General features: G+C 35.0%; 1 protein-coding gene across 2 annotated transcripts in view; it reads left to right on the plus strand.

The window, feature by feature from the left end:
- LOC145260341 (tight junction-associated protein 1-like) overlaps nucleotides 1–25,059 on the plus strand; it is a 105,285-nt gene that overhangs the window by 20,524 nt on the left and 59,702 nt on the right. Inside the window, exons 2-3 of one of the 2 annotated variants that reach the window (XM_080118259.1) lie at nucleotides 11,813–11,938; nucleotides 15,709–15,890. In XM_080118259.1, the coding sequence (XP_079974385.1) occupies nucleotides 15,822–15,890 (69 nt within the window). In that variant the 5' untranslated portion in view covers nucleotides 11,813–11,938; nucleotides 15,709–15,821. The remainder of the gene's footprint in view (nucleotides 1–11,812; nucleotides 11,939–15,708; nucleotides 15,891–25,059) is intronic. The other variant, XM_080118257.1, reaches the window with a different exon arrangement.

The raw sequence follows: 25,059 nt of genomic DNA on the forward strand, positions 1-25,059 counted from the left end.
ATATTAATTCTTCAGTAAATTTAAAAGCGAAAGTTCTGTGTTTATATGACCTTTGTTTTCTACTTGTTCAACAGGTATTACCATTCAAAGTAGTTCTGTGTATAATAAATGACTGAGTGAATTTCTTGTATTGAATCCTAATCAGTTTTGTTACCATTACCACAGTTTTATTTATTTATTTTTTTCATGGTTTTTCTATTTGGATTCTTCAAACCTAATCTTACCTTGATCAATGTATTCGCAATGTTTCGACCAATGTAACTATCAACTTCTTCAGGTGTATCTTTTTGAACATAGAAACCTTCTAGTAGACTTTAGACTTTTATGGAATTTCAAACAAACCTAAATACAGAATTTATTTTGAAGTTCATGAATTTTACTGGAGTTAGATTGTTCTTGTTCTGTCATTTAAATAGAAATCTTAATTTACATTGTTCTTTGTTATTATCGCTTGTAGTAAGGATTAAACTGCCTACCTCTAGAATAGCCACTGAAAAAAAAAAATCTATAGTAATAAATAGTAATACTATGCATGTAGACAATATTAAGTATAAAGTTTCCAAAAATTCCTACTAGTATTGTTTAGTTGAATTTATAGCATAATGGTTAAGAATGTTAATGGAATATGTAATTTTAGAAATGATGGTCTTTTCTAGGTTGAAGGTTCAATCTTTATTATAGGCAATAATAACTAAGAATAATATAAAAAATGGTTGACAGAATGAGAACAATACCCCTTTGGATTAAATAAAGGATTTGGCTTGAAATTTTTTTCAGGTTTACAAGTTACATTGATCAAAAGCTGAATATAATACAAAATAGATTTTGTAATCTAATAATCTGATCTTTTATTTTCTAAATATCTTCATAATTGACCAAATTTTGTTCATTCCATTTATCAGTTTAAACCCTTTCTTGATATTCTTCATGAAATGGATAGATTGTCAGTTAAAACTGTAATCCATCCATGTCATCAATCCTCTAGTGAATTTTGGCCTTGATTACTCATTAAATTTTTTTATTTTAATTAAAACAACAAACAAAGCAAATAATTGTTTCAAAAATATAAATTATCAATTCTTATCTAAAAAAATGCTGAATTCTTTTCTTTTTGAATATTTCTTTCTGGTTATTCTTATTTCTTTTTCACCAAATCTGATGTATACAGTTGATATGCGTTTCTTTCACACGATTCTCAGGCAAAGCAGAGAAGAAAGAGCTGTGACATTTGCAAAACCATTTTTTACATGATGCCTTTGTATGATATTAATGTAAAGTTTTTTTGTTTTTTTTTTCACTTTCTCAGTGTCTTGTCTTCTATAAACTTTGTAAGAAATTGTGAAAAAAAAAATGATTGTCCTTTTTCAATTTTGCCCCAATAAAGTCCAGAAAGAAACTTACAAGTCGTAATATTTCTGCAAAGCTCTTGAGTTTGTTTTGTAACATATCAACTCTTTTCAGGTTATTTAATGTTGAATCCAGTCATTATGGAAAAGCTTTTTTTTTTTTTTTTCACCCCCCAAACAAGGCATATTTTGCCACTTGGAATGTAAGGAGCATTTGGGACGGTATCTAATAGAAGACTGTGGGGATTTGAGCAGTGAGATGTCTGTTCACATTACATTTAAACTTTTGCCAATTAGTACAGTCAGGGAAGCAGAAAAATGGGAATTTCAAAGTTTGGCAGTCTGAGGGAAGAAACTATTAGAGTAGAAGGCTTTCCAACATGTAGAAGCATCAACAGTGAAGGGGTGGAATTTTGCTACTTGTCAGGTTAGGCATGGGTATGTATGTCAAGGGGAGTACAAGTGCAACGAGTTTATCGGAGCTCATTCCATTAAAGTAATTGTAAAACAAGAACAACATTGTGACCATGGGACTGAGGTTGGAACTTGGCCTATAACGTGAGATTTTTGACCTTTGCAGACGTTTTTCATTCATACATTGCTTATGTGGAGGGGTTCCATTTCTACATGGGAGATCATTTGGTGCTTGTGTAGATTGGTGATCTTTTGAATGAAAACATGTACATATGTACCACGTCAAAATTAATATAAATTACGAAAAATAATCCAGTAGAAAAATAATTACATGTAAAAATAGAATTTATTGAATTTTATTGTTTTCATGTGGAAGAGTTGTGCAACCAATTCAGTATGACACGGGAGATAACTCTCAGTTTAACTTGGCTTAAATTAAGGGTCTGCTATTTTTAAACAGAACATTTATGGATGATCTTTTGTTAAAAATACATTTAGCACCTCTTCTATGAGATCATTTTTCATAATTTTTGGAATTTATACTAATTTTGAGATGACCTGCAAGTATGTAATGCTTTCACCTGAAATGTGTTAGTTTGGAAGAACATCAATCTGCAGAAGCAGCGATCATCTTTTACATAATGCGATTGTAGAATGGTTATGTAATTGCTGTATTGTGTCTCCTAAAGAAGAATTTGATAATGAAATTTTGTTTCTATCACAAACTTAATCTATTTCTGCCTTCCGTGACCTGTAAGAAATCTCTTGCATCATTTCTGCAAAACCGATAAAGAACCACACATGAATAATCTGATGATTTTTTTTTTCCTCCGATGAATCCAACAAAAAATAAGAATGAACACTTCTCTAACAAAAAAAAAAAAAGAATCTTTGTTTTTTGTAGGGTACATAATCAACTGACAAACCAACTTTCACATCATTATTGATTTTAAAGAGTTGACATGGAAGACCGTTAATTTACATAATTAGATTATAAAATTTTATGTAGCTGTCGTTATGTGTCATGACGTAAAAGTTAAATATGAATAATTATTTTTATGTAAACATAATTACTCCCATTTTAGCGACAATCTGCTTCTGCTTTCTGAGGCTTGAAAGAAACTTGGAATAAATTATCTCCCTTTGCTTTTATATGCAGATATGACAAAAATAGACACAGCACGAAAAAATAATTCAGTTTGAAACATTGAATGTTTCTTTTATTTATAACACAGAGGAGGATCTGAACTTAATTTCTTCCTTCACCATATGCATTCAAAAGCTTGGTTAGGATGGTTTAAAATCTTATTATAGAGTATCTACCTTCTTTTTTGTAATTTTCTCTGCCTTTTCCCAGAAGATTCCATCCTGAATTCCATTTTCTTAATCGTGTTGTCTTTTGTGTACATTGTATCCTATTTTCTTTCTGGTGACGTCCTTAACTTTGGTCATGCTTGAATTCTAAGTGGTCACTGGGGAAGCAAAGGTCATTTTTAAGCAAGAAAGATAAATAACTCGACAGTTGTTCTTTTTTGTATTAAAAAATAATTTAAATAAATTTTACAAATTGGAGTTGCAAAAGAAAAATGTATAATTATACTTTGTAAGAAATTCTCTTACTCGTTTTTGCCTTTGACAGAATGAAAGAGAGACAGAAAAGCAACAAAGGCTCACCTTAAATCCAAGAATAATTTTATTTACAAAAGGGTAAAAAAGGAGTCCATATTGCAAAAGAGTGCCCTCTTCAGCTTCTGCCAAATGGCGGGTAGTTCTTGCCTTGAAAGGCGAAGGTAGTTTTCTTCTTGTTGAAGATGCTGGTAGAATCGGCCGCTCGTTGAATTGGTTGAGGGTTCTCGAAATCTTTCCAGACTGTCGAATACGAACAACGCACATTGCGATCGATGTTCATAAAATAATATGCCCCCTTGCGGGCAATTATAATGAAGTAATTATTCCGTAGAACATTTTAGCCTCTGGCTAGTATCCGCATTTAAATGAGCAGAGAAATAAATGGTGTAGAACCCTGCCTTAGTTCATTAGGCCTGGAGCGAGATTTCGCGTGTCGGCTTTGCTCGGCATCATATTGAAATCTGTTTTTTGAAACATAATATTCCCGCCACTTCTGAATCCTCCGCAGTAACTGAATCAACGCAATACCATTGGTCGAAATAATCGCGTGATTTACAATCACGCGGTTATCGCGCTTGCATTCTGAAATTTCTAACAACTTTCTATTTTAAGTGTTTTTGATTGATTTTTAGTTAAGTTCTGAATAATTTTAGTTAGCGACAACGATCTCAAGTCTGTTGGCCGATCTGTAAAATATATTGGCAAGGCCACCCATCATTGTTTGGGCACAAATATTGTTATAGCATTGTGTTCATACCAGCACAAACGATTTTCCCTCATGTCTGAGATCTGCATAACTTCAAACATGAGCGAGTCTAGTCAGATCAGAAGTTCAACCCAACATCTTTGTCTCCGTAGCAAATAGTTTCTTCTGTTTCCTTCATGTACGAGCATCAATTGGAGATGTACAAAGCAGCCGTAAAAGTTTGAAACCTCAATATTTTATGCTAATTGACAGTTCTTTTTTTGTTTTCGATATCAGTATATCCATCATAGAATCTCCATTTCTGAGATGAACCAAAGAAAGAATCATCAGATTATAGATTAATCTCTACTTATATAAGTGTGTGAGTTCATTCTCTATGGACTCCAAAATGGGTGGGCTGATTTTTTAAATATTTTACACAAGTGCACTTTGTGCCTGGGAGTGTTCTTAGATAGGTTTTGTATCTGAATGCCTCTGATAAGTATCGATAATTGAAAAAAATCCGATTAAAGAAGGAACAATTAACGATAATGACGGTGTCTGTTTATTTTATTCATGTATGTTTGCGAAGCCTATATGGCATAATCACATTGACATACTGGCTCTCGGTAAATCACCAAAGTTAAGCAACATTAAGCCTGGCTAGTTCCAGGTGGGTGACTATTTGGGAATATCAGGTGCTTTATGTAGGCGTATGTTGATACTATTGGCAGCTCTAGCATCCTACCTGTTCTCCAGCTGTCTCTACCTCGTTCTGCCATTAGATCTGGTGGATTAGGACAAAAGAGTGAGACTGGCTCTGCACAAACCACCTTCATTTTTTAAACAAATTCCGAGCATGTGTCATCCATCATCCAAGAATGATCAAATGGTCATTGTTATTCTGACAAACACTCATTTGAAAAGTCTACAATGAACCAGTAATGGCTGATTTATCAAAGATTGAAGCATGTCTCAGTTTTGTAGAAGTGCGCGATCAGATGTAAACATTTGACATATCTTTGTTTCTCAAGCGGAGAGTCAAGAAGTTTTGAGGACTTGAAGAATCCAGCGATTGTATTAGGTTGGTGCAAAAATGTCGTGTTTTCATGTCCAACTATATATATAAAAACATTTTTGCATCAACCTAATATGATGCAGTTATCACGTTTAAGAATTACATAAATATGACTCGGCTGTTTTTTTCAAATTAATACATAAAAACATTTTCTTTGAAAATTATTACATAACATTAAAAATCCAGTAAAAAAAAAAAAACCGGGCCATCCCCTAACAAAAACTTGCCCAGTTAACCAACACAGAATTAATATTTTTTTAATTTTAGATATTATACATCTGAGGCATCGGCAGTCAAAACAATGCTGACTTCATTTTGTATTTTTTTATTTTTTATACTTTTAGCTGGACATACAAACATGCACACAGACATTTGCCTTTTATATAATAGACTAGCGGGGCGGTAGGGGGGGGACTTTGCCCAAGTGTAAAATATGGTTAAATATAAATAAACAAGAAAAGAGACTTGGGGGCCATCAGCCAGAAGTGAAATCAATAGCGCAAAAAAAAAAAAAAAGAAAAAAAGCTGCATGGTGAATGCGAACTTGCAACAGTTAAGTTTGTAAGTGAACACAATATCAATTGGACCACAACGATAGTTATGACATGGCAAATTTAGTTTTTTAAAATGAAAGAACGAAATGACCATTCACACATGCATGATTAACAAATAGCGTTAAAACCAAAATCTTACTTGACGCCCTCTTCCATCAAACAAAACATTTCTACATGAAATAATTGACGATTTTTCTAATTTTTCGATACGTGTCCGAGAGATCACTCTTTCTAACGATACCATGTTTGTGCCGACTTGATGCAAATGACAAGTCTTTAGCAGACATACAAACACACACAACTAAGATTTATATAATAGATTAATTTGTTTTACCCCCCCCCCTCTTTTTTTTTCACATTTTCTTGATCTGTTTCTGCCTTATCTCTTTGACTTGCAAAAATTGTGAAACCGATTACCCCCCCCCCCTTTATTTTTTCATGTGAAATTAAACTGATGAGGTGAATCCTCATATTTTTTCTGCAAAGACCCACAAAGTGCCATCTGTCCTCAATATGACATTAAAATACATCCAGTTGTGAGGCCTCAATTTGGGAGATTTTCGGATTCATTATTTAGTTGCCATTACTTCTAGATTCATTCTGACCTGGAAGGTTAGTGGTAGTACCTGTTAGGTTTCCATCTATGAATTTAAACTGAATAATCTTTCTTTGAATTTGGATACCTATACGAAATTTCAAAATGAATCCTTTATTTAATCCTTGATGGTGGATTGTTCTTGTTCCATCAGCCATTACTGAGAAGTGTTAATTATTTTTGTTATTCTTAGTTAGTATAACATGTAATAAGGATTGGACCTTCAACTTTCAAAAAAATCACTTTAAAAAAAAAAAATTAATAATATATATAATAACTAGCAGGACCTGTGGAACTTTCACAGCAAACTCTTTCATATGTAATATATTGATGTTAGTATTCTGTGGATGTTCAGCATAAATGGAGACACCCTGATATTATTGTAGCTCTTTTGTTAAAACTGCTAAAGCATTTATCTAAGCTAGCAGGGACGCTTGGCGTAGCCTGGTCATAAAGTACGCTTTAATAATTTTTTTCATTCTTGCAGATTTTGTAATGTTCTATCAATTCTTATATTATAAAGTTGTGATTTCAAAAAAAAAAAAAATAAATAAATTCCATATGACTTGAGTGCATCAGCTTGAACCAAAACGTATGAAGAATTCTTGATAATTTTATTAATAAAAAAATAGATTACTAGAGTGCTATCAGCTATAATTGAAACTGAAACCAAAACTTATGAAGAATTCTAGGTAAAATTATTTATTATAAAAACTGGAAGTCCATAACAATTAAATGACAGTCACTCAGATGTAAGCGTGACACATAAAATAACACACGCTATCCTACTAATGTATAGATTAACAATGTAATATAATAATAAACAATTAACAATATAATAATACTACCTCCGGTCGGAAATAGTTGGTGCAGAATTAAAACTGTCTGCGTTTTAGGTTTTGTCATGCACTATTTCAATGTTTTAGGAGGTAACGTAGTACTTTAGAGCGTGCTTAATTGAAAAAGAACAGTTTTCGTTCTAAAAGTCATTTAATCTATGCACATTACTTTGTTGACTGCTATATAATCTTTCTAAAAATACCCGCAGTGGCTATATAAATATGGAAAATGTAGTTGATGCCAATGTGGAAGGTAAAAACAGAAGTGATAAGAGAGAATTGACAAATTCAAGATGAACAGCAGTTCTGCAAGCGTTGTTACAAAGGTCTAAAGGGCGCATCCTAGAACGAGGTGCAATCAAAGATGTTGCCACAAAATTCGGTATAGGGAGAAATACTGTAAACAGAATTTGGTCACGAGTACTAGACAGGTCGTCTGCTATATCGGTGCCAATGGTTTCTTTGAGCCGTAAGTTTCTCTGTGGCTGAAAAAAGGACTATAGTTCACAGTTGGCAAAAATAAACACCATTCCCTTTAGAAAATGAACCACTGATTTTTGCCGTTCACAGTTGGAGTTAAATCGGAACTTTTAGAGAAATGTTTGATGCCATACATATTGATGAGAAATGGTTTTACATGACGCAAAATGCAAGTAAATTTTATTTAGGCAAAGACGAACATGACCCTTTATGAACCACTAAAAGCAAGCGTTTCATTACAAAGGTAATGTTTCTTGCTGCCGTGGCTCGACCCCATTGGGATCCACATCGCAAATGTTACTTTGACGGGAAAATTGGAATTTGACCATTTGTCCAACAAGAGGTGGCTAAACGTAACAGCAGAAACAGGCCTGCTGGAACAATGGTAACTAAAGTCATGAATACAATCACGAAAATTCAGATTTGTGAATTCCTTGTTGAAAAGGTCCTTGTTTCCACACGGAACAAATAGCCAAGTGGATCCATTGCACAACGAATCATAATTCAACAGGACAATGCTAAGCCACATGTACATCCAACAGACCCGGTGTTCAAACAAGAATCGGAGAGATTAGTGCTGAACATTGAACTGGTTAACCAGCCTGCAAACAGTCCGGATCTGAATGTGCTTGACCTAGGTTACTTCGATCCAATCCATTCAACACCAAAAGGCTCCAAAGAATATTGATGAATTAATTGAAGCAGTTGAAACCAGCTTTCAAGAATTAGAAAAATCAAAGTTGAACAACATTTTCCTGACATTGCAGGAGACAATGGAACAAATAATTTTGGCTGATTGTGGCAACAATTACAGGCTTCAGCATATGTCAAAATCACAGCTAGAAAGAAAAGGAAAACTTCCCACTTCAATTTTGATACCAGAAGAATTGAAAAGTAAATTAACACAATTGAATAAATAGTTAGATGTTTTAGAGTTTTGCGTTATTTTTTTGTATATTTATTTAATCATACATTATAAGAATTTTCATACAATCAATTGTCAATTTAATTAAGTATAATTATTTAGTTAACCTGTATTTCCTTTCAAAAGTACTGCCTTATAAAACTTGAAACTTGTCTGCACCAAGTATTTCCGACCAAACTGAAAATTTTTGTGCACCAACTATTTCTGACTGGAGGTAGTAATATAAGTGATTAACAATATAATAATCTCTCTTTCACGGAATGGTCATTACTGACCAATCATGACACGCTTCATGAATCGTCACCATCTGAGCAACTCAGTCATGTTAATGTCCATGATGTCCTTCATGTTGTCTGACATTCTTGCTTTTGATCTTCCACGTCCTCTTTTGCCAGGAGTTGTACCAAAGAGCAGATCTTTTGTTAGGCCGTCTGTTCTGGCCACATGTCCCAAAAATTGCAATTTCCTGTCATTGATGTTGTCCATCAATTTTATAATAATAATATGGTCATGGCTTTTACAGGATGAGAAGTTTACCCTTGTGAAATAAATGCTCTTTACACATTGTGAGCAATTGTCTAGAGATAGTATCTTGATAAAAACACTGGCTTCCATCATCTCCCTGTATTATCAGAAAGGACAACCAACCTATAAAAATTTTGCTTCAGTTAAAAAAATGACTTCCAATCCTGATCATAAACAAGTTTGTAAGTCAATATCTAAAAGCCAATCAATCTGCTTCTGGGTTTTTGTGAATACAACAAAGATAAAACTTGAAATCTCTTTTGTAAGAGTCTGGTAAGGAATCTGAGAAAGCTGATCTATTTTTCACTTTGCTGTAAAGCACACAAGATGATAGGAAACTTAGTGTGTGTGTGTATATATATATATATATATATATTAATAATGAAAACAAAGGGACGTAGTGTTTACCTGATATATGCAGTGGTAAACTTCAAACTAATATAAATAACAGTATTTATATATAGAAAATTTAATCCCAACCAAATTTAAAAAGCTCAATATGCAATAGAGTAGAGCTTATTATAAGAGAAAAAATTAAAACTGAAAGTTAAACTTTACAATCAAAATTTATTGTTCGACTGAATACTCCAAAAAGCAATATACAGTCCGTGAAAGCTCGTATTACTCTGACCGGAAATTGTCTAGACAGAACAAAACAGATCTTTCTATAAAGTGTTAAATTCGATGTCATTATTAAAAAATTGGAGGAGTGAGGATTATAAAGTTTTAAGTGTTGCAGAATCATAGCTTATTAAGGCTGTTGAAAAGTCATGACGATAAAGATGACAAAATAATACTGAATGCAAAGTAATTCTAATAATAGTATAGTCAGTGATCATGGGTAATAGTAATTTACTAATTATAGTAATAAATTTAGTAATAAATATAAAAAAATTTTAGTAATGATAAAAAAAAAAAATCCAACAAACGGTAATAAAGATGGCGGTAATAATATTTATAATAGCAGTAACAGAGATAGTAACACGAACGATTGTCAATCATATACCGATATTGATAAAAGTAAATAAATATATATATATATATATATATATATATTACACATACATACGCACTTACTTATATATATATATATATATATATATATATATTACACATACATACGTACTTACCCACATTAATATATACATAAGCACACCCATAAACACAAGTACATTATATATATATACAACGCACAAAACACATCTGCATAGACATATGAAAAAAAAAAACTTTCACACACACATATATATATATATATATATATATATATATATATATATATACATACATAGACACACATAAGGACAATTATATACACATATATAAATTATAACAGATGCTAAAACCGCTACCACCCCTACTACTACTAATAATAATAAGAATAAAAAATACCTAGTGAAAGATTAATAATTGAAAATGTATTGGTAAAATATATATATATACACGCATACAGAGAAATATGTATAATTTAGGAGTACTATTTATCTTGATATGTAAAAAAAATAACAGCCGATAGTGGTATTGATTATTTCTATAATTCTCAAAATAAAGGCAATAAACTAGGTAACACAAGAGGATAAGGTCCGGTAGAATGGGTTGAGAAACTACATTAATAAAAATGTATGGTATCAGCTCACTCTTTGTATTCATTGTAAAGTTTAACTAACAGCTTTAATTTTCTTTCTATTTTATATATATATAATGCAAATCGATTCACTGTATTAATGCAACATAATCATTTGAAATACTCTATATAAAGCAAATGAAAACTCCAAACCTAGCTCTTTGCATGCTTAATTTTCATAACATATTAAACAATTTATAATAAATGTTTGTAATTTTATTGTACATCTCGCTGAAATAACCGCCAGGTTGTATTTTATATTTTTGAATATTCTGTTCTCATACATAATTACCTGATTTCCGACAAAAAAAATAATTGTAAAAAAACAATCTGTAAGAAATTTAAAAAGCAAAGTTTTACTTTCTAAGCTTGTAAATAGATATTTTGATTCCGCCTGCCGTAAAATACGTTTAAATGTATTTAAAATCATGCAGATATTCGCATTTATTAATACAAAGAGATGATGGCAAAAGTTAAAAAAAAAAAAAAATGCTGTGTTCTCTACTGATGTTGGTATCGAGACAGATTATAAAGTCTTAATATTAACACACTTGAAGAAAGAAATAAAAACATGTCTGTCAGTAAAAATGGACATTTCACATTTCAACATGCCGATATGTCTATATGTGTTATTCATCAACCCAAACAAAGATTTTACTCATAAGCCATCCTTGGTGTATAATTACTATTTCTTGTTAATTTCAGTGTTATGTGACCAGTAGTTTAAGAGTTTACCTGTTAAATATTTACACGTACATTTTCTGTTTTATTTATGTAGATTTTTTCCTATATCTGTAATAGTTTTGTCAATATTAACGGTAATTAAATTGATTTAAGGAATTAAGAGTAAACAAACTTGTATCAAAATTGCCAATGTGTTTATTTTTTATGAGTAAATATTGATGTTCACTTATTTTCATGGAGAAATGCGAAATATTGTCTTGTGTTTACAAGCTCATAGACTAAATATTTATTTGAAATTTAAGTATTTCATGTAACGAATATGTGAAAGGATATCGTGCTGCCAAAGTCAGTTTGAATATTAATTTAAAAAACAAACAAAATTTTCTATTTTAAAAATATTTTTATAAAAATGTTTTTACTTTTTTTTTCTTTAGTACTATCTGGCTGTTACTCTCAGTCTAGTGCTCATTGGACCGATTTAACGACTGAATATACCAGTCCGTGTGTTTACTTCATGGCAGCTTGTATTGATTAAAGAATGGATCTTAAAGATCATCTAGGTGAGTCATCGGTGCTGTGATAGCTTCAATGCTTGTTTCAGGTTTTCCAACATCATACACTCTCTCCCAGAAAGCAGTTCTCCATCTTGAAAATAGCTTGCTATGCAACTATATAACGTGTTCCTAAGTGATACTTTAGACTTTGTGTCTAAAATTGGGATAACTACAACTTGGAGGAATTAGTCATGATGAGATGGTTCTATGTCTTTTGCCTTCTATATCTTGCCATGTTTTGCATCTTTGGGTTTTAAGTTTGACATAATTTTCGAAACAAATAGCTTCATCTATAGCAAATGCTACCTTTACTATTACTAACATACACACATAATATATCTGATGTATAAAGTTATCTAATCAGATTTTCAAAATCAGACCTAGATAGTAATGCAGCGGGCAAATTGATACTTGATTCGGACTAGCCTCTCTCGCAGCCCCCGGTTATTTCATTTACTTGAATATGATTTAGTTTATTAAAAATTTTTTTGATAGTAATTAGGCTGGCTAGGGACTTTGTAAGAGTAGGAGTATTTTCTGTTTGATTTAACTGATAATGACCACTTTAGAAATTGATTAAAAGGTTTCAACATTTATTGTTTTTCTCTTTCTATTTTTTGAACCTGGATGGAATAAGTAATGAAATAATCAATATTTTTGTTCTTTTAATGCTACATCGAACCTATTTTATTATTTACTAGCAGGGCTACCTGGCATTGCCCGGCGCCATAAAAGCGAACAAAGTGTTTATCTTAAAATGAAAGAATAGAATAAAGGGCTTTCACGTTTTTCTCGTGATACTAAGGGGAACTAATCCCGCACCAGCAGCTGTGTTTCAAAATCGATAATGATCAGTCAATTAGTTTAGGCATGAATTTTAATCAAACAAGTATAAAACATTTAATGCTGAAATTTTACTCTGGTCTTGTTTAAGATCGCATTCAATTATATGGCCACGGATTGTGCTGAAATATTATTTGTGTGTGTGTGTGTGTGTGTGTGTGTAGGCCACAGTCAGATAAATATTTAACATAATTAAATCCTTCTTAAAATAAGAAGAATCCAGGTTGTCCTTGATGGTTGTACATCTAAGCAATGATATAAATGCAGGTGTACCTCAGGGGTAAATCCTTGGATCGTTATTATTCCTGATATTCATAAATGCTCTCCCTGATAAAATAGTCTCTGAGATGGGTATATTTGCTGACAACACTATGCTCTATAACAAGCATGAGGGGAAAACAAATGAACATGTCCAAGGCAATAGCGGAAACCCTAAAGGAAACCCATTCCACTACAGACCTCCAGTCTGTAGTGGAATGGTAATGCTCAATGCTGCTAAGACTAAGCTTGTTTCCTTTCATAATTACAAGAAACCTTCTCGACCATTAATAGCTATGGCTAAAGACCTGAAAGTACTTTGTTCAAACTCCTCGGCTTAACGTTCACAGGAAATATGAGTTGGAACAGATATATTGAGAGCATTGCCAAGGCTGCTGCAAAGAAACTGGGCTCTTTCTACCGTGTTAAAAAGTTACTTACGCCTGAAAGTATCCTGTACCTCTACAAGGCCACCATTCGCCCAGGTATGGAGTATTGTTGTTACATTTGGGCTGGTGCATCTACTACTAGTCTCTCGCTCCTGGACAGGTTTCAAGAGTCGCCAACCTGATAGGTTCTGAACTCTCATCTAAGCTTCAACCTCTGTCCCATTAACGAAATGTTGCATCCCTCTGCCTGTTTTACAAGTATTTATTTTAATGGTGGATGCTCCAATGAACTACAAGCCCTTGTAACCATCCTCCTGACATAAATACTCCCCCCCCCCGACAAACCCAACAAGCAGCTAGGTCCCCCTCCCCCTACACAGATCCCCAGATATAAGAAAGCCTTCTACTCTAATAGTTTCTTCTCCAGAACTCCCTTGTGGGTTCTTGCTTTTCCAACTGTATTGACATGCAGAAGTTCAAGTGTAATGTGAATAGACATCTTGCTGCTCAACTCCTTACATAGTATCCTTGCAACTTATGTCCCTGATAGTAGCTCCCTACATCAAATTGGCACCGTGCTTTGTTTGGGGTAAAAATGTAATAAAAAAAATTTTTTTTTTCCTTATTTGTGTATATCAATATTTTTTTTAAACGAATGAACTGTTTTCTTGCTTTTATTTCTAACTTTAAAAAAAAAATAACATCAAAGAATACAAAAAATCTAAATGCCATTGTTTATAAGAACATTAATGTCATGCTCCACGTGATTGGTTGTGTCATGTAGTGCATTGATGACTTTTACTGTGTGACCCTTTTTCTGCTAGACATACACATGCAGATACACAGAGCAACAGTGATGAAAGAATTTATGCGGAAAACAAAGGATGCTAAAACTCTGAGGAGCAAAAGATTCACAGGCATAGTACTTTTTTTTCTTCAACGGAAACGTGTTGTGAACGCCTTTCTTTTAGTCCTCTCTCACTAAAAGTCACGTAAAAGTAAGAATTATTTCAACTTTACACAAAACAAAACTACAAAACATTTCACTCATTCACAATTAGTGAATGAACTTTTAGTGAAATGTTTTTCTTTTTTGTTTCTTCGTTTTTCTTTTAACTTTTTTCCTTTGTTTTTCTTACCTGTTTCTTTCTGTCTTCTTTTCTTATTTTACTTTACATTTCTTTTTTTTTTCTTCTCACGTTTTTATTTTTATTTTTCCTTTTTCCTTCAAATGCCATATACATTGAAAATTATAGACCTACAAAATTAAAACATAAAATACATTATTTTTTGTTTCCTTTATTTCCCCCCACCTTTCTCTTCTGTTTTACTCAGACTTTTTTTGATCTACCCCCCCCCCCTCTGCCGCCTGCTCTTTCCTGACCAGAATTTTGACCTAGCTTTGACATTTGGACTATTTTCTCCCTTTCTCTTTTGTGCCTACAAACCACCTACAACAGGCCAATCCAATCACTGAGCCAAATTATATACAATGGAAATAAAGCTGTCCTGTAGGATCATTTCTATTATTTGGTGGTGTTGTACTAACCAAAGTAATAGAGTATCATTTTCTTTTTTGTATCATGACCACTAATCTCAGTTTGTATGATTGGTACTTTTGACTGGAAGAAGCATATTTTTGCTAGTTTGGTTGGATGGCACCATGATGAACAAAAATATACTAGATTGACCCCCCCCCCCAAAAAAAAAATAAATAAAAGGATAAGGTAATACTTGGGATGACGGTGTCATGACAACAAAACGAATACTCTTTCCCCATTTCCTGAATTGAAAGAAATACATTAATATGAAATATTGTAGCAAACAGAATTGAGTTAAAACATTGTACAATAGGACAGTAATATTATTAGAAATGTAAAAGTGCGAAAAAAATTTTTCTTTAAAATAAATGTATCTAAAAAAAAATTAAAAAATGAATGAATGAGCAAGCTTTCAATCATATAAAGTCCTTTTACAGCATTTTATTTTTTCTAAATCATTTTTCTGTGGGCGATATATATATATATATATATATATATATATATATATATTATAAATTATCAAGGATGGAAGCCAATTGATGTTGATTGTGGATGGTCTCTTTTCTTGTGCCACATGTGGCTTATGTGACTAGGTTAATGAAATTATACTTCTGGCCAGGTGGGTGTCAGTAAATGTTAAGTCTGATACCTACATCCAATATTAAATGGTATACAAAAAAAAGGAAATGTTTAGCTTTTATCTATTTTTTATAAATATAACATGATAAAAAACTTTTTTTTCCAGCCGCCTGTGTCTCGTTGAGACAATGTGAAACATGCGCCTTTTCAGCCCTTCTTAATCTCAGCTGTGTGTTCCACTTTATTTTCTGAAGTCGGGCACCATCAGTCTTAACTCTCATGTTTCATCATCCACTGTCTGCTGCAAAGCCAGTTGTGGTCATCCCAAGGATGTCTGGTACTTGCAAGGTAAGGAAATAATTTCATCAAATTCCACTTCTTTTTGAACAAGGGCATATATAAATTATTTTCTGTGTGACCATCTAAAACCGTGTATATTCATCTTCTGTATCATCTCGAACAAACTTTCATAAATAATTTACTCTAATATTCATTTGCTTGGAGTTATCAGGGATTAAATTAGTGACTGTGAAAGCAGAAAAAGTTTCTTTCATTTAACAAATCAAGGGAAATAACTCTATAGTTTTAAATTTATTTTCCATTGAACCAAAGAAAATTGAAAATTTATAGAAATAAAAAAAAAAATAATAAAAATGCTAAAGGGAATCAGAACAGAGCTTGGAGCAGAATTACATATTCATTCCTGGTCAAATTAAGCCCAACACTTAGTAATTTTATTGAGGTGTGGAGAGGCATGGCAATAAGCACCTATGATTGCTATGTACCTGCCGCAGAGAAACAGTAGTACATGAATCTGGAATCCTTTTAGATACAAAGAATATGATTATGCGAATTTAGGCGCTGTTGGAATTCTGAGATGGCAGTATAAAAAGATGGATTTTTGTTTTGGGATGCTGTCTAGTTCACATGTGATTTTATTATTGGTTACAGAGAAAAAAAAAAAATGAAGACTACCGCTTAGGTGAAAAGCCAAATATCTTTGTGGAAACAAGAAAGAACATAAAATAATCCGACTTGACTGTGTTTTCTCCCTGACAAACCCACTTAGCAACAAAATCACACCCCTTCACTGTTGAGATCCCTAAATGCCAGAAAGCTTTCTGCTCTTAATAGTTTTTTTTCTCTTGAACAGTTAGACTTTGAAATTCCCTTCCTGCCACCTGCTTCTTTGACTTCACTGGTATGCAGAAGTTTAAATGTACAATAAACCAACATCTTGTTAATTTTTCTTAGGCATGCTCCCAAATCATAGTCCTTTATGTCTAACTGGTGATATGCCTTGTTAGAGGTAAATGTGAGTGAAAAAAAAAGACTAAGTAATTTACTTGACTGAAATAAGAATTGGGTAAATACATCTTTAATGCTCCCTATCTTAGGTTGAGCATATTGGGAAGTGGTATACAAATTAGCATTAGCATATCAAGCGATGCTTTTTGTGTAAACAAATTGAGCTTAGGTATTTTAAGTGTCAAAACACTGTTAATTCACTGGCGTATAACAGCAGCTGAATAGCGCAATAGTTAGAAGCTCCGACTGCTATTTAGGCAGTTGGGTTTCGATCTTGGCTTTAGGTAGTTGCTTGTCTAACCGTACTGATGAGCTGTGAAATGGCGAAACAGTACTGTATGTGGATGACTATATATATATATATGACATATATATATATATATATGTATATGTGTTTATTTTATTTATTTATTCATTTATTTATTTCTTTTTTTTTTTTACACCTTTGTTCTTCTTACTCTCACCTTTTTCTTTTTACCTGCTGTTTTTTCTGCTCTGACTTTTGTCATCTTCTTACTCTTTCTTGCACTGTGTTGTTGCTGCTGCTGCTTTTCTATTCACCTCATTGCACCACTTCTCATCTCATTTATCTTTCATCCATTATCTAAAACATTCAATCTGTTTATTACAGGTGATAATAGTTAAGGATAACATAAATAATTAACACTTCTGGTTGGTCATGGCTTGGGGAGAGGGTTAATCTTGGTATAATGCTTTTTTTTTTTTTTTTGTTGCATTTCTTGATAGACACCTCATTTATGATTTTGAGCACAAGGAATGTTTATATTTGCTTGTCTGTATATTAATAATGTTGCTTGATTATCACCGTGCACACTTTATCTGTATGTGAATATTTTAGATGGAGGAAGAACAAATAGCATGAATAAAGGGTTACTAAAAGGGATGGTAAAAGGGATTAGAGCGATGTAAATAATTGTACAAGAAAGGGAAGAATAGAAAGTCTTATGACATCACAATGTGTTTTTACTTGATGAAATCCATTTAAAAACATGATTATCAATGTCAAAGTTAAGAAATTATATATTTAATAATACAAGGTGTCCCAGAAGTCCCGGAAAAACTTCCAGACTTTATATCTACTGAACTATATAAGTTAAATTTTAAAGCTAAATTTATCAAGTTCAACTTTAATATTAATGATTATATATATATACACTAACAGTTCAGCCCATCTTTGCTCGGGCTCTATGTACTGTTCATAACTTTGTGTGTGTATATATAAGTTTGACTCCTGTCCAGGTAACCTACATCTAAAATTTCAAGTTTTTAAACCCAAAATTGGCTGAATAGTTTGCTAGAGACCGCAAAGGTCAAATCTTTTGAACTTGGACCCCTTAGCAGTCAAATTTTCGGCCAAAAACTGATTAAAAAGCTTGCCCTGTCTGAATACACTTTATGTAAAATTTCAAATGTTTAGACCAAAAATTGGCTGAGTAATTTGGTAGACAGCAGAGGTAAAATTTTTAACTTTGACCCCAATTTTGACTCCTTAATATGTTTTGGACTCAAATCAAATTAAAAAGTTAAATCCATGTCCAAGTAACCTACATCTAAAATTTAAATTGTTTAAACCCAAAATTGGCAGAGGAGTTTGGTAGAGTTTTTTTAAAGGTAAAATTGTTGAACTTTGACCTCTTGTCAGCCAAATTTCTGGTTGAAAACCGATTAAAAAGATTTTCACAAATTTCAATACCCATTATGTCAAATCTCGGGTCTGGAGACTGAAAATTAACAGCAGTTTGGTAGGGAAATGTACACACACAGAGCCAATTTCACTTTTATTTATATCTTGGTATGCTTTTATATCCTTAATAGATTTTGAAATATTTAATGTCACAATTTGTGCATGACTTGTGGAACACCCTGTATATCTCTAACAAAATAGGAAAGATTACTTCATTCCGGAAAACAAATAGTTTGGCAAATGCAGACACCATATATAACTTCAATATGGTTGGACTGCTAACCAATATTTGTTGTAGGTTTTATGTATATCATTCACTTTCATTCACTATCGTAACTTCATTTTTTTTTTGTTCTGGCAAGATATATTCTCCCAAACAGGTAACAATTAGAGGTGGTAGCATGATACTTCCTTCCTTATTGTTCTGTCCTCCTCCTACACCAGTTGACATCATTACCAAATATTTCACAGGATTCAAATATTGCATGTTTCGCTTTTGTTCACAGTCAATTTATGTGCATTTCGTATGTAAATAATGACTGCCCCTCAAAAAGTTTCAGGCAATTTGAATGGCTGTCTGCATGTGCTTAACTGAATATCGGATTCATGTAATTTCAAAGGCTTAAACAAAATTGCATGCTTGCATGTGTTTGTTTTTTACATGGGGGTCACTATTTATCAAAGCCTGAAGGTCACTCGAGGATAAGGGTTAATGAGTGTATGGTGGTCACTGAGATAACAGCATATTAATAGTTAGTGGTGAAAATTGAGAAGAAATGTATTATTTAGCGGGGGGGGGGGATTCTTAACAAGAACTTGTTTACATTAGATTTGAATACTGCAATATTGCAGTCAGCTGGAAAGTAAGCCAGTGAAACAGTTCTACAGATAGGCAGTTCTAGGAAAGAAGCTTTGTCCATGGAATTTGCATTTAGATTTAGGCATCGATAGAGAGTAGGGGGAAAGTGTTGATGGTTGTTATAGTTAGACAAGTTTTTTTTCTTTTTCTTTGTACGTTTGGCAAGAGGGAGGACCATGGATTGAAGCTTAGATGAGCACTTGTCATGAAAATAACAGTAGAGCAGAGACAGACTCACAATGTCTTTTTCCTTTTTTTTTCCTTTTTTTTTTTTTTGAGAAAGAAATTCTGGTAAACAGAAAAGGGCATCACCTAGGTTTCAAAGCCAGTTTTGAACTTTGTCAAGGTAGGATAAAAAACTGTCATATAAAAAAAAAGAAAGCAAACAGTCTGCCGCAACAAGCATTACACATTTTCAGATTTTTGACACAAAACAACATTCGTGTATAAATTTTTAACCATTGTGCTTTCTCCCAACAAAAATATACCAAACACAGAAGACACTTTTTGGTCATATGCTATTACATTAACTAAAAGACAATAACAAATGCCGTTATTTGAATCTTTAAATTTTGGGGGGAGGGGGCTCAATTAATTCACTCAGTACATTGATTTGTTAATTGCTTTAGTATATACATTAAAAACATGTTAGATTGTTAGGTGAAAGTACAGAATAGTTGCAAAACATCCTACGCTATGCATGTTATGGGTTTAAAAATGTTTTTGGTCCAGCATAGTAACTTCTCAACATAACTAGTGAAAATGTCTTTATTTTTGTTGTATAGTGGGGGTTCTTTGATTAATTTACAGATTATAGAATTACTTTTGTATATACATTAATTTATACAATAACAAATATGGTGCTTTAAATTAAAATTTAACGGTATCTTTTCTGTTTTTAGTCGCATTCAAGCGACTCTGTCACTCCGTCTGTCGGTCTGTCCGTAACACTTTTGTGCTTGGCCTTTTTGGTTAAGATCAAAGGTCTGTTAATAGATGCTGTTCTTAGCTTTTTAAGCTTTTCTTGGCCTTTTGGCGACCTGGTCGACAGATTCCACATGGATCACCCGGGGCAGGAGATGTGGACGTGACATCCTAATGTGCCTTACCATTCAAGTACTTACTTGGATTGGATGTTAGTCAGAAGAGGCGATGTAGACTTCATATCTTGCGCCACGTTCCACTTTTTAGGACACTTGGACCATAAACTTGTTATGGCCCATTTGAACTTGAGCTCTAAGCCTAAACTGGCCGGATACTGGAAGTTCAACAGCACCTTGCTGGAGGACTACCAGTTGAAGGTTACAGAGTTAATCTAGTGGGCATTAGTGGGGGCGGTTACCGGGAGTAAGCGGTGGGTTAGTCTCAAAGCTAAGATCAGACACTTCTCGGTTCAGTACAACCAACGCCTTGCGCTAGATAAGGCTAAAGCCAAGAAGCGTATAGAGAATAGGCTGACTCGGGCAGTGGAGGGGGGGGTAGAGATAGCACTAGCTAGACAAGACCTCAACCGCTTGGCTAGCTTAGGGCTAGGTTAATGAAAGTCTCCAACGAGGCTGTTAACGTTGACGCTGTTGAGCATAAAGGCTGCTCTAAGGCGCGGCTCGGACGGGTACATTTGAAAAGTAAACCAGCTGGAAGGACACACCCTCATTTCGACGCGGGAGATCTGTGAGTGGTTTCGGGAGCATTTCACCCAATTACCCAGACTCAGGATCGAAGAGTTTGGCAGCTATTTGGCAGACTCGCCCCGCCTCACGGCGGCTCGAGCGGCTAGCTGTGATGGTCTTGTCACGGAACACAAGATCATTACTGTGTTGAAGCAGGTCGGATGCAACAAGTCTCTGAGGCTTGATGGTCTAATTCCTAAACCTACTAAACCATATCTAACCATACATTCCTAAACCTACTAAACCATATCTAACCATACATTGCTAAACTTACAAAACTATATCTAACCATACATCAACTCGACTCTCTCGATCCAATACTGTAGCAAATTTAACTGCTTCCACTGCATGAATTTTTACGTATGCCCTCTCTCAGTATAAATGAAAATGGACAGCATAATAATGCCCTTTTTAAACCACACTTGAGGAGTGAAAATCTTCTGTAGAAGCTAACCTAAATGCCCGATTTTCCAGGAGATATTAACCTAAATAACCAATAAATATTAACTACCCATGCGGGGTCGCAGAAATACCTGGATTAGGACCCAGGCGCGGGGCGAACCCCCTCGGAGCTGATGGACCCGTAGGTCTTCCCAGGCCATCCGTCTAGGAGAAGGAAAACTCTGAAACTAAACCTAGGGGAGGGAGGCCTCTTCAGTCCTGGACGACAACCTTCCTAGAGCTGGTGACTCAAACAAATCACCGGTTGGCAAACCTAAACTGCTTAAGGAGGAGATAGACTCTGTCTATCGCTCGGCTTTCATACTCCTTCTTTGCCTATTGGCCAGGCGTAGAGGTACTATCACAGGGACTCGCTTGAATCACCCAGTGGTTGACCTTGTTTCCTGACTAGGGTAATGAACGCCGCTTTTCCCCACTCCTGCCACATCCCATCCCCCTAAACTGGACACAGTGGGGTGCTTCAGTGCCATATATGTCAGTGCAGTTGGACTGGGCTGGCTTTGCCTAATGGATTGAGGGTACCGGATTGACAGTTCCTGGCTGCTGTTTCCGACTGATAGTACAGGAGCCCTAACTCTTTGGTAGCGCTTAGAGCGGCTGCTCCATCAACAGTTGTAAAATATCGGGATGTTTGTAGTGCCATGTCGCGCATGGAAAGGGACCCTGCACTCATCCCCGGTGGGCTTTCCCGAGGCCACAATCCTGTGGGTGAGGACAGCTGATGGTCTACTTGTATTGCATGTCTGGTATTCTGCACAACTACTTGTCCAGCACCCCCTCACTCATCCACCCTAACTGAAACTTTTAAATAAAATAAAATGAAATGACAGCTCAAGCAAAAGTTACGTTTAAACCAGGACCAAACTCAAAGAAAACCAACCTGCCTCCTCCCTTGAGGCTTGCATTTACTAATATCCGCGGGCTTAGAACTAACTTAGATGATGTTGAGTCATTTCTCCTTGTAAACACCCCGGATATCTTAGCATTAAGTGAAACTAACCTTCACTCCTCCATACCCTCTAACCACTTTAACATGCCTGGTTATCTCCCACTCTACCGTAAGGACTCGGACAGACATATGCATGGACTTGGAGTCTATATTCGAAACACCCTCCCCCTAACTAGAGAAATAAAACTAGAATCAGAGGGCCAGGCCTTTATGTGCTTCAGACTAAATATGCAACACAATATTAGCTACTTATATTTTCTCTACCGCTCTCCCTCAAACCAAGACTGTACCCTAATAAACAAAGTCTCAGACAGCATAGATATAGCACTCTCCCTCGATACTAGCGCACAAATACATGTATTTGGTGACTTCAATGTCCACCACAGTAACTGGCTAGGATTCTCAAATCACACAGACGTAGCTGGTAGCGCCACATATAGCTTCTCTATATCTCATTCCCTATCTCAGATGGTTACATTTCCGACACGTTTCCCAGACCAGCACGATCAACATGCCTCACTTCTAGATCTCTTTCTGACAACAGTTCCCAATGACTGTACAACAAATGCCCATAGCCCACTCGGGAATGCTGATCACGCTGTGATAATGGTAGAAATCAGCCTAAATTCTCGCCCTAAAACTGAAGACCCACTACTCAAAACAACGAGGTATTACAAAAAGGCTGATTGGGAAGCCATCAGGGAGCTCATCAGAGATGCCCCATGGCAAAATATCTTTACTCTTCCAGCGGAACAGTGTGCAAATGAGACAACTGAATGGTTCAAAACTGCTATTGAAGCACATGTTCCCGCACGGAAATACTATAGCAAGCCCCACTCCCCCCAATGGTTTACTTCTGCTTGTGCAGCTGCCATTTGTCAAAGGCAGCATGCGTTCCGCAGATTCAACCGACATAAGTCCAGCTCAAATAAACAGAAGTTTATAGAAGCTAGAAATAATTGTAAGAGAGTGATAGACACAGCTAAGTCAGATTACTCTGAAACCACCAGAAAGCGCATCGAAGCACAGAAATTAGGAACCCGGGATTTTTGGAAAATCTACAACAGCGTAGTTAATAATGGACAGTCAATTATTCCCCCACTAACAAACAATCATGAGGTTGCTTGCACGGCAACTGACAAGGCTAATCTGCTTGCCAGTCGGTTTGCCTCAAACTCCACACTGAACTCGGTACACCACTCACTCCCTTATTTTCCTCTGCGAACAGACGCCACACTTGACGACTTGAAAATCACCCCTTCTCAGGTACATGCTATTATAAAAAACCTAGACACCTCTAAAGCATGTGGACCAGATCTCATCCCGGCTGTGCTATTAAAAAAATGCTCTGCCGAGGTTGCTCCAGTTCTGTCCAAACTTTACAATAAATGCCTTAACGAATCTTGTTTTCCCGACTGCTGGAAAACCGCATCTGTGGTACCAGTCTTCAAGAATTCTGGTGAAAGAACTGACCCACTAAATTATCGCCCCATTAGCCTCCTCCCGCTTTTCGCCAAAATATTTGAGTCCTTAGTTAATAAAGCCCTAGTCCAGCACCTAACAGCTGCTAAACTCTTGACTGACAAACAATATGGATTCAGGCAAGCCCGTTCAACAGCAGATATCTTAACTGTAGTTTCTGAACGTATATACCGTTCATTGGATAAAACAGGGGAGGGTAGAGCGGTGGCCCTTGATATATCTAAGGCTTTTGACAGGGTATGGCACGATGGTCTTCTAAGGAAAATTAGATCATATGGAATCACTGGAAGAATTCATAACGTAATTAAATCCTTCTTAAGTAATAGAAAAATCAAAGTTGTCCTCGACGGACGTACATCCAAACAATATGACATAAATGCGGGAGTGCCTCAGGGGTCTATCCTTGGACCTCTATTGTTCCTGATATTCATAAACGACCTCCCTGATAATATTGTTTCGGAGATGGGTATATTTGCCGATGACACCACTCTCTATAACAGATATGAGGGGAAAACAAATGAACACATATCCAAGAAAATGGCAGAAACACTAGAGGATGACCTCCAATCCGTAGTGGAATGGGGACAAAAATGGTTGGTCTCATTCAATGCTGCTAAGACTAAGCTTGTTTCCTTCAATAACTACAAGAAACCTTCTCTACCACCAATAGCAATGGCCAAGAACACATTGCCTGAAAGTACTTCTTTTAAACTCCTCGGCCTAACGTTTACAGGGAATATGAACTGGAATAGATACATTGAGAGCATTGCCAAGGCTGCTGCAAGGAAGGTTGGCTCCCTCTACCGTGCTAGAAAACTACTTACGCCTGCCAGTATCCTATACCTCTATAAGGCAACCATTCGCCCATGTATGGAGTACTGTTGTCACATCTGGGCTGGTGCATCTGCTGCTTGTCTCTCGCTCCTGGACAGGGTTCAAAAAAGAGTCGCAAACCTGATAGGTCCTGAACTGTCATCTGGGCTTCAACCTCTGTCCCATCGACGAGATGTTGCATCCCTCTGCCTGTTCTACAAATACTTTAATGGTGAATGCTCTGACGAACTGCAAACACTTGTACCTCC

The sequence above is a fragment of the Euprymna scolopes genome, chromosome 36, assembly GCF_053919585.1.
Source record: "Euprymna scolopes isolate OS-2025 chromosome 36, ASM5391958v1, whole genome shotgun sequence".
In the NCBI taxonomy this organism is placed as follows: Eukaryota; Metazoa; Mollusca; class Cephalopoda; order Sepiida; family Sepiolidae; genus Euprymna; species Euprymna scolopes.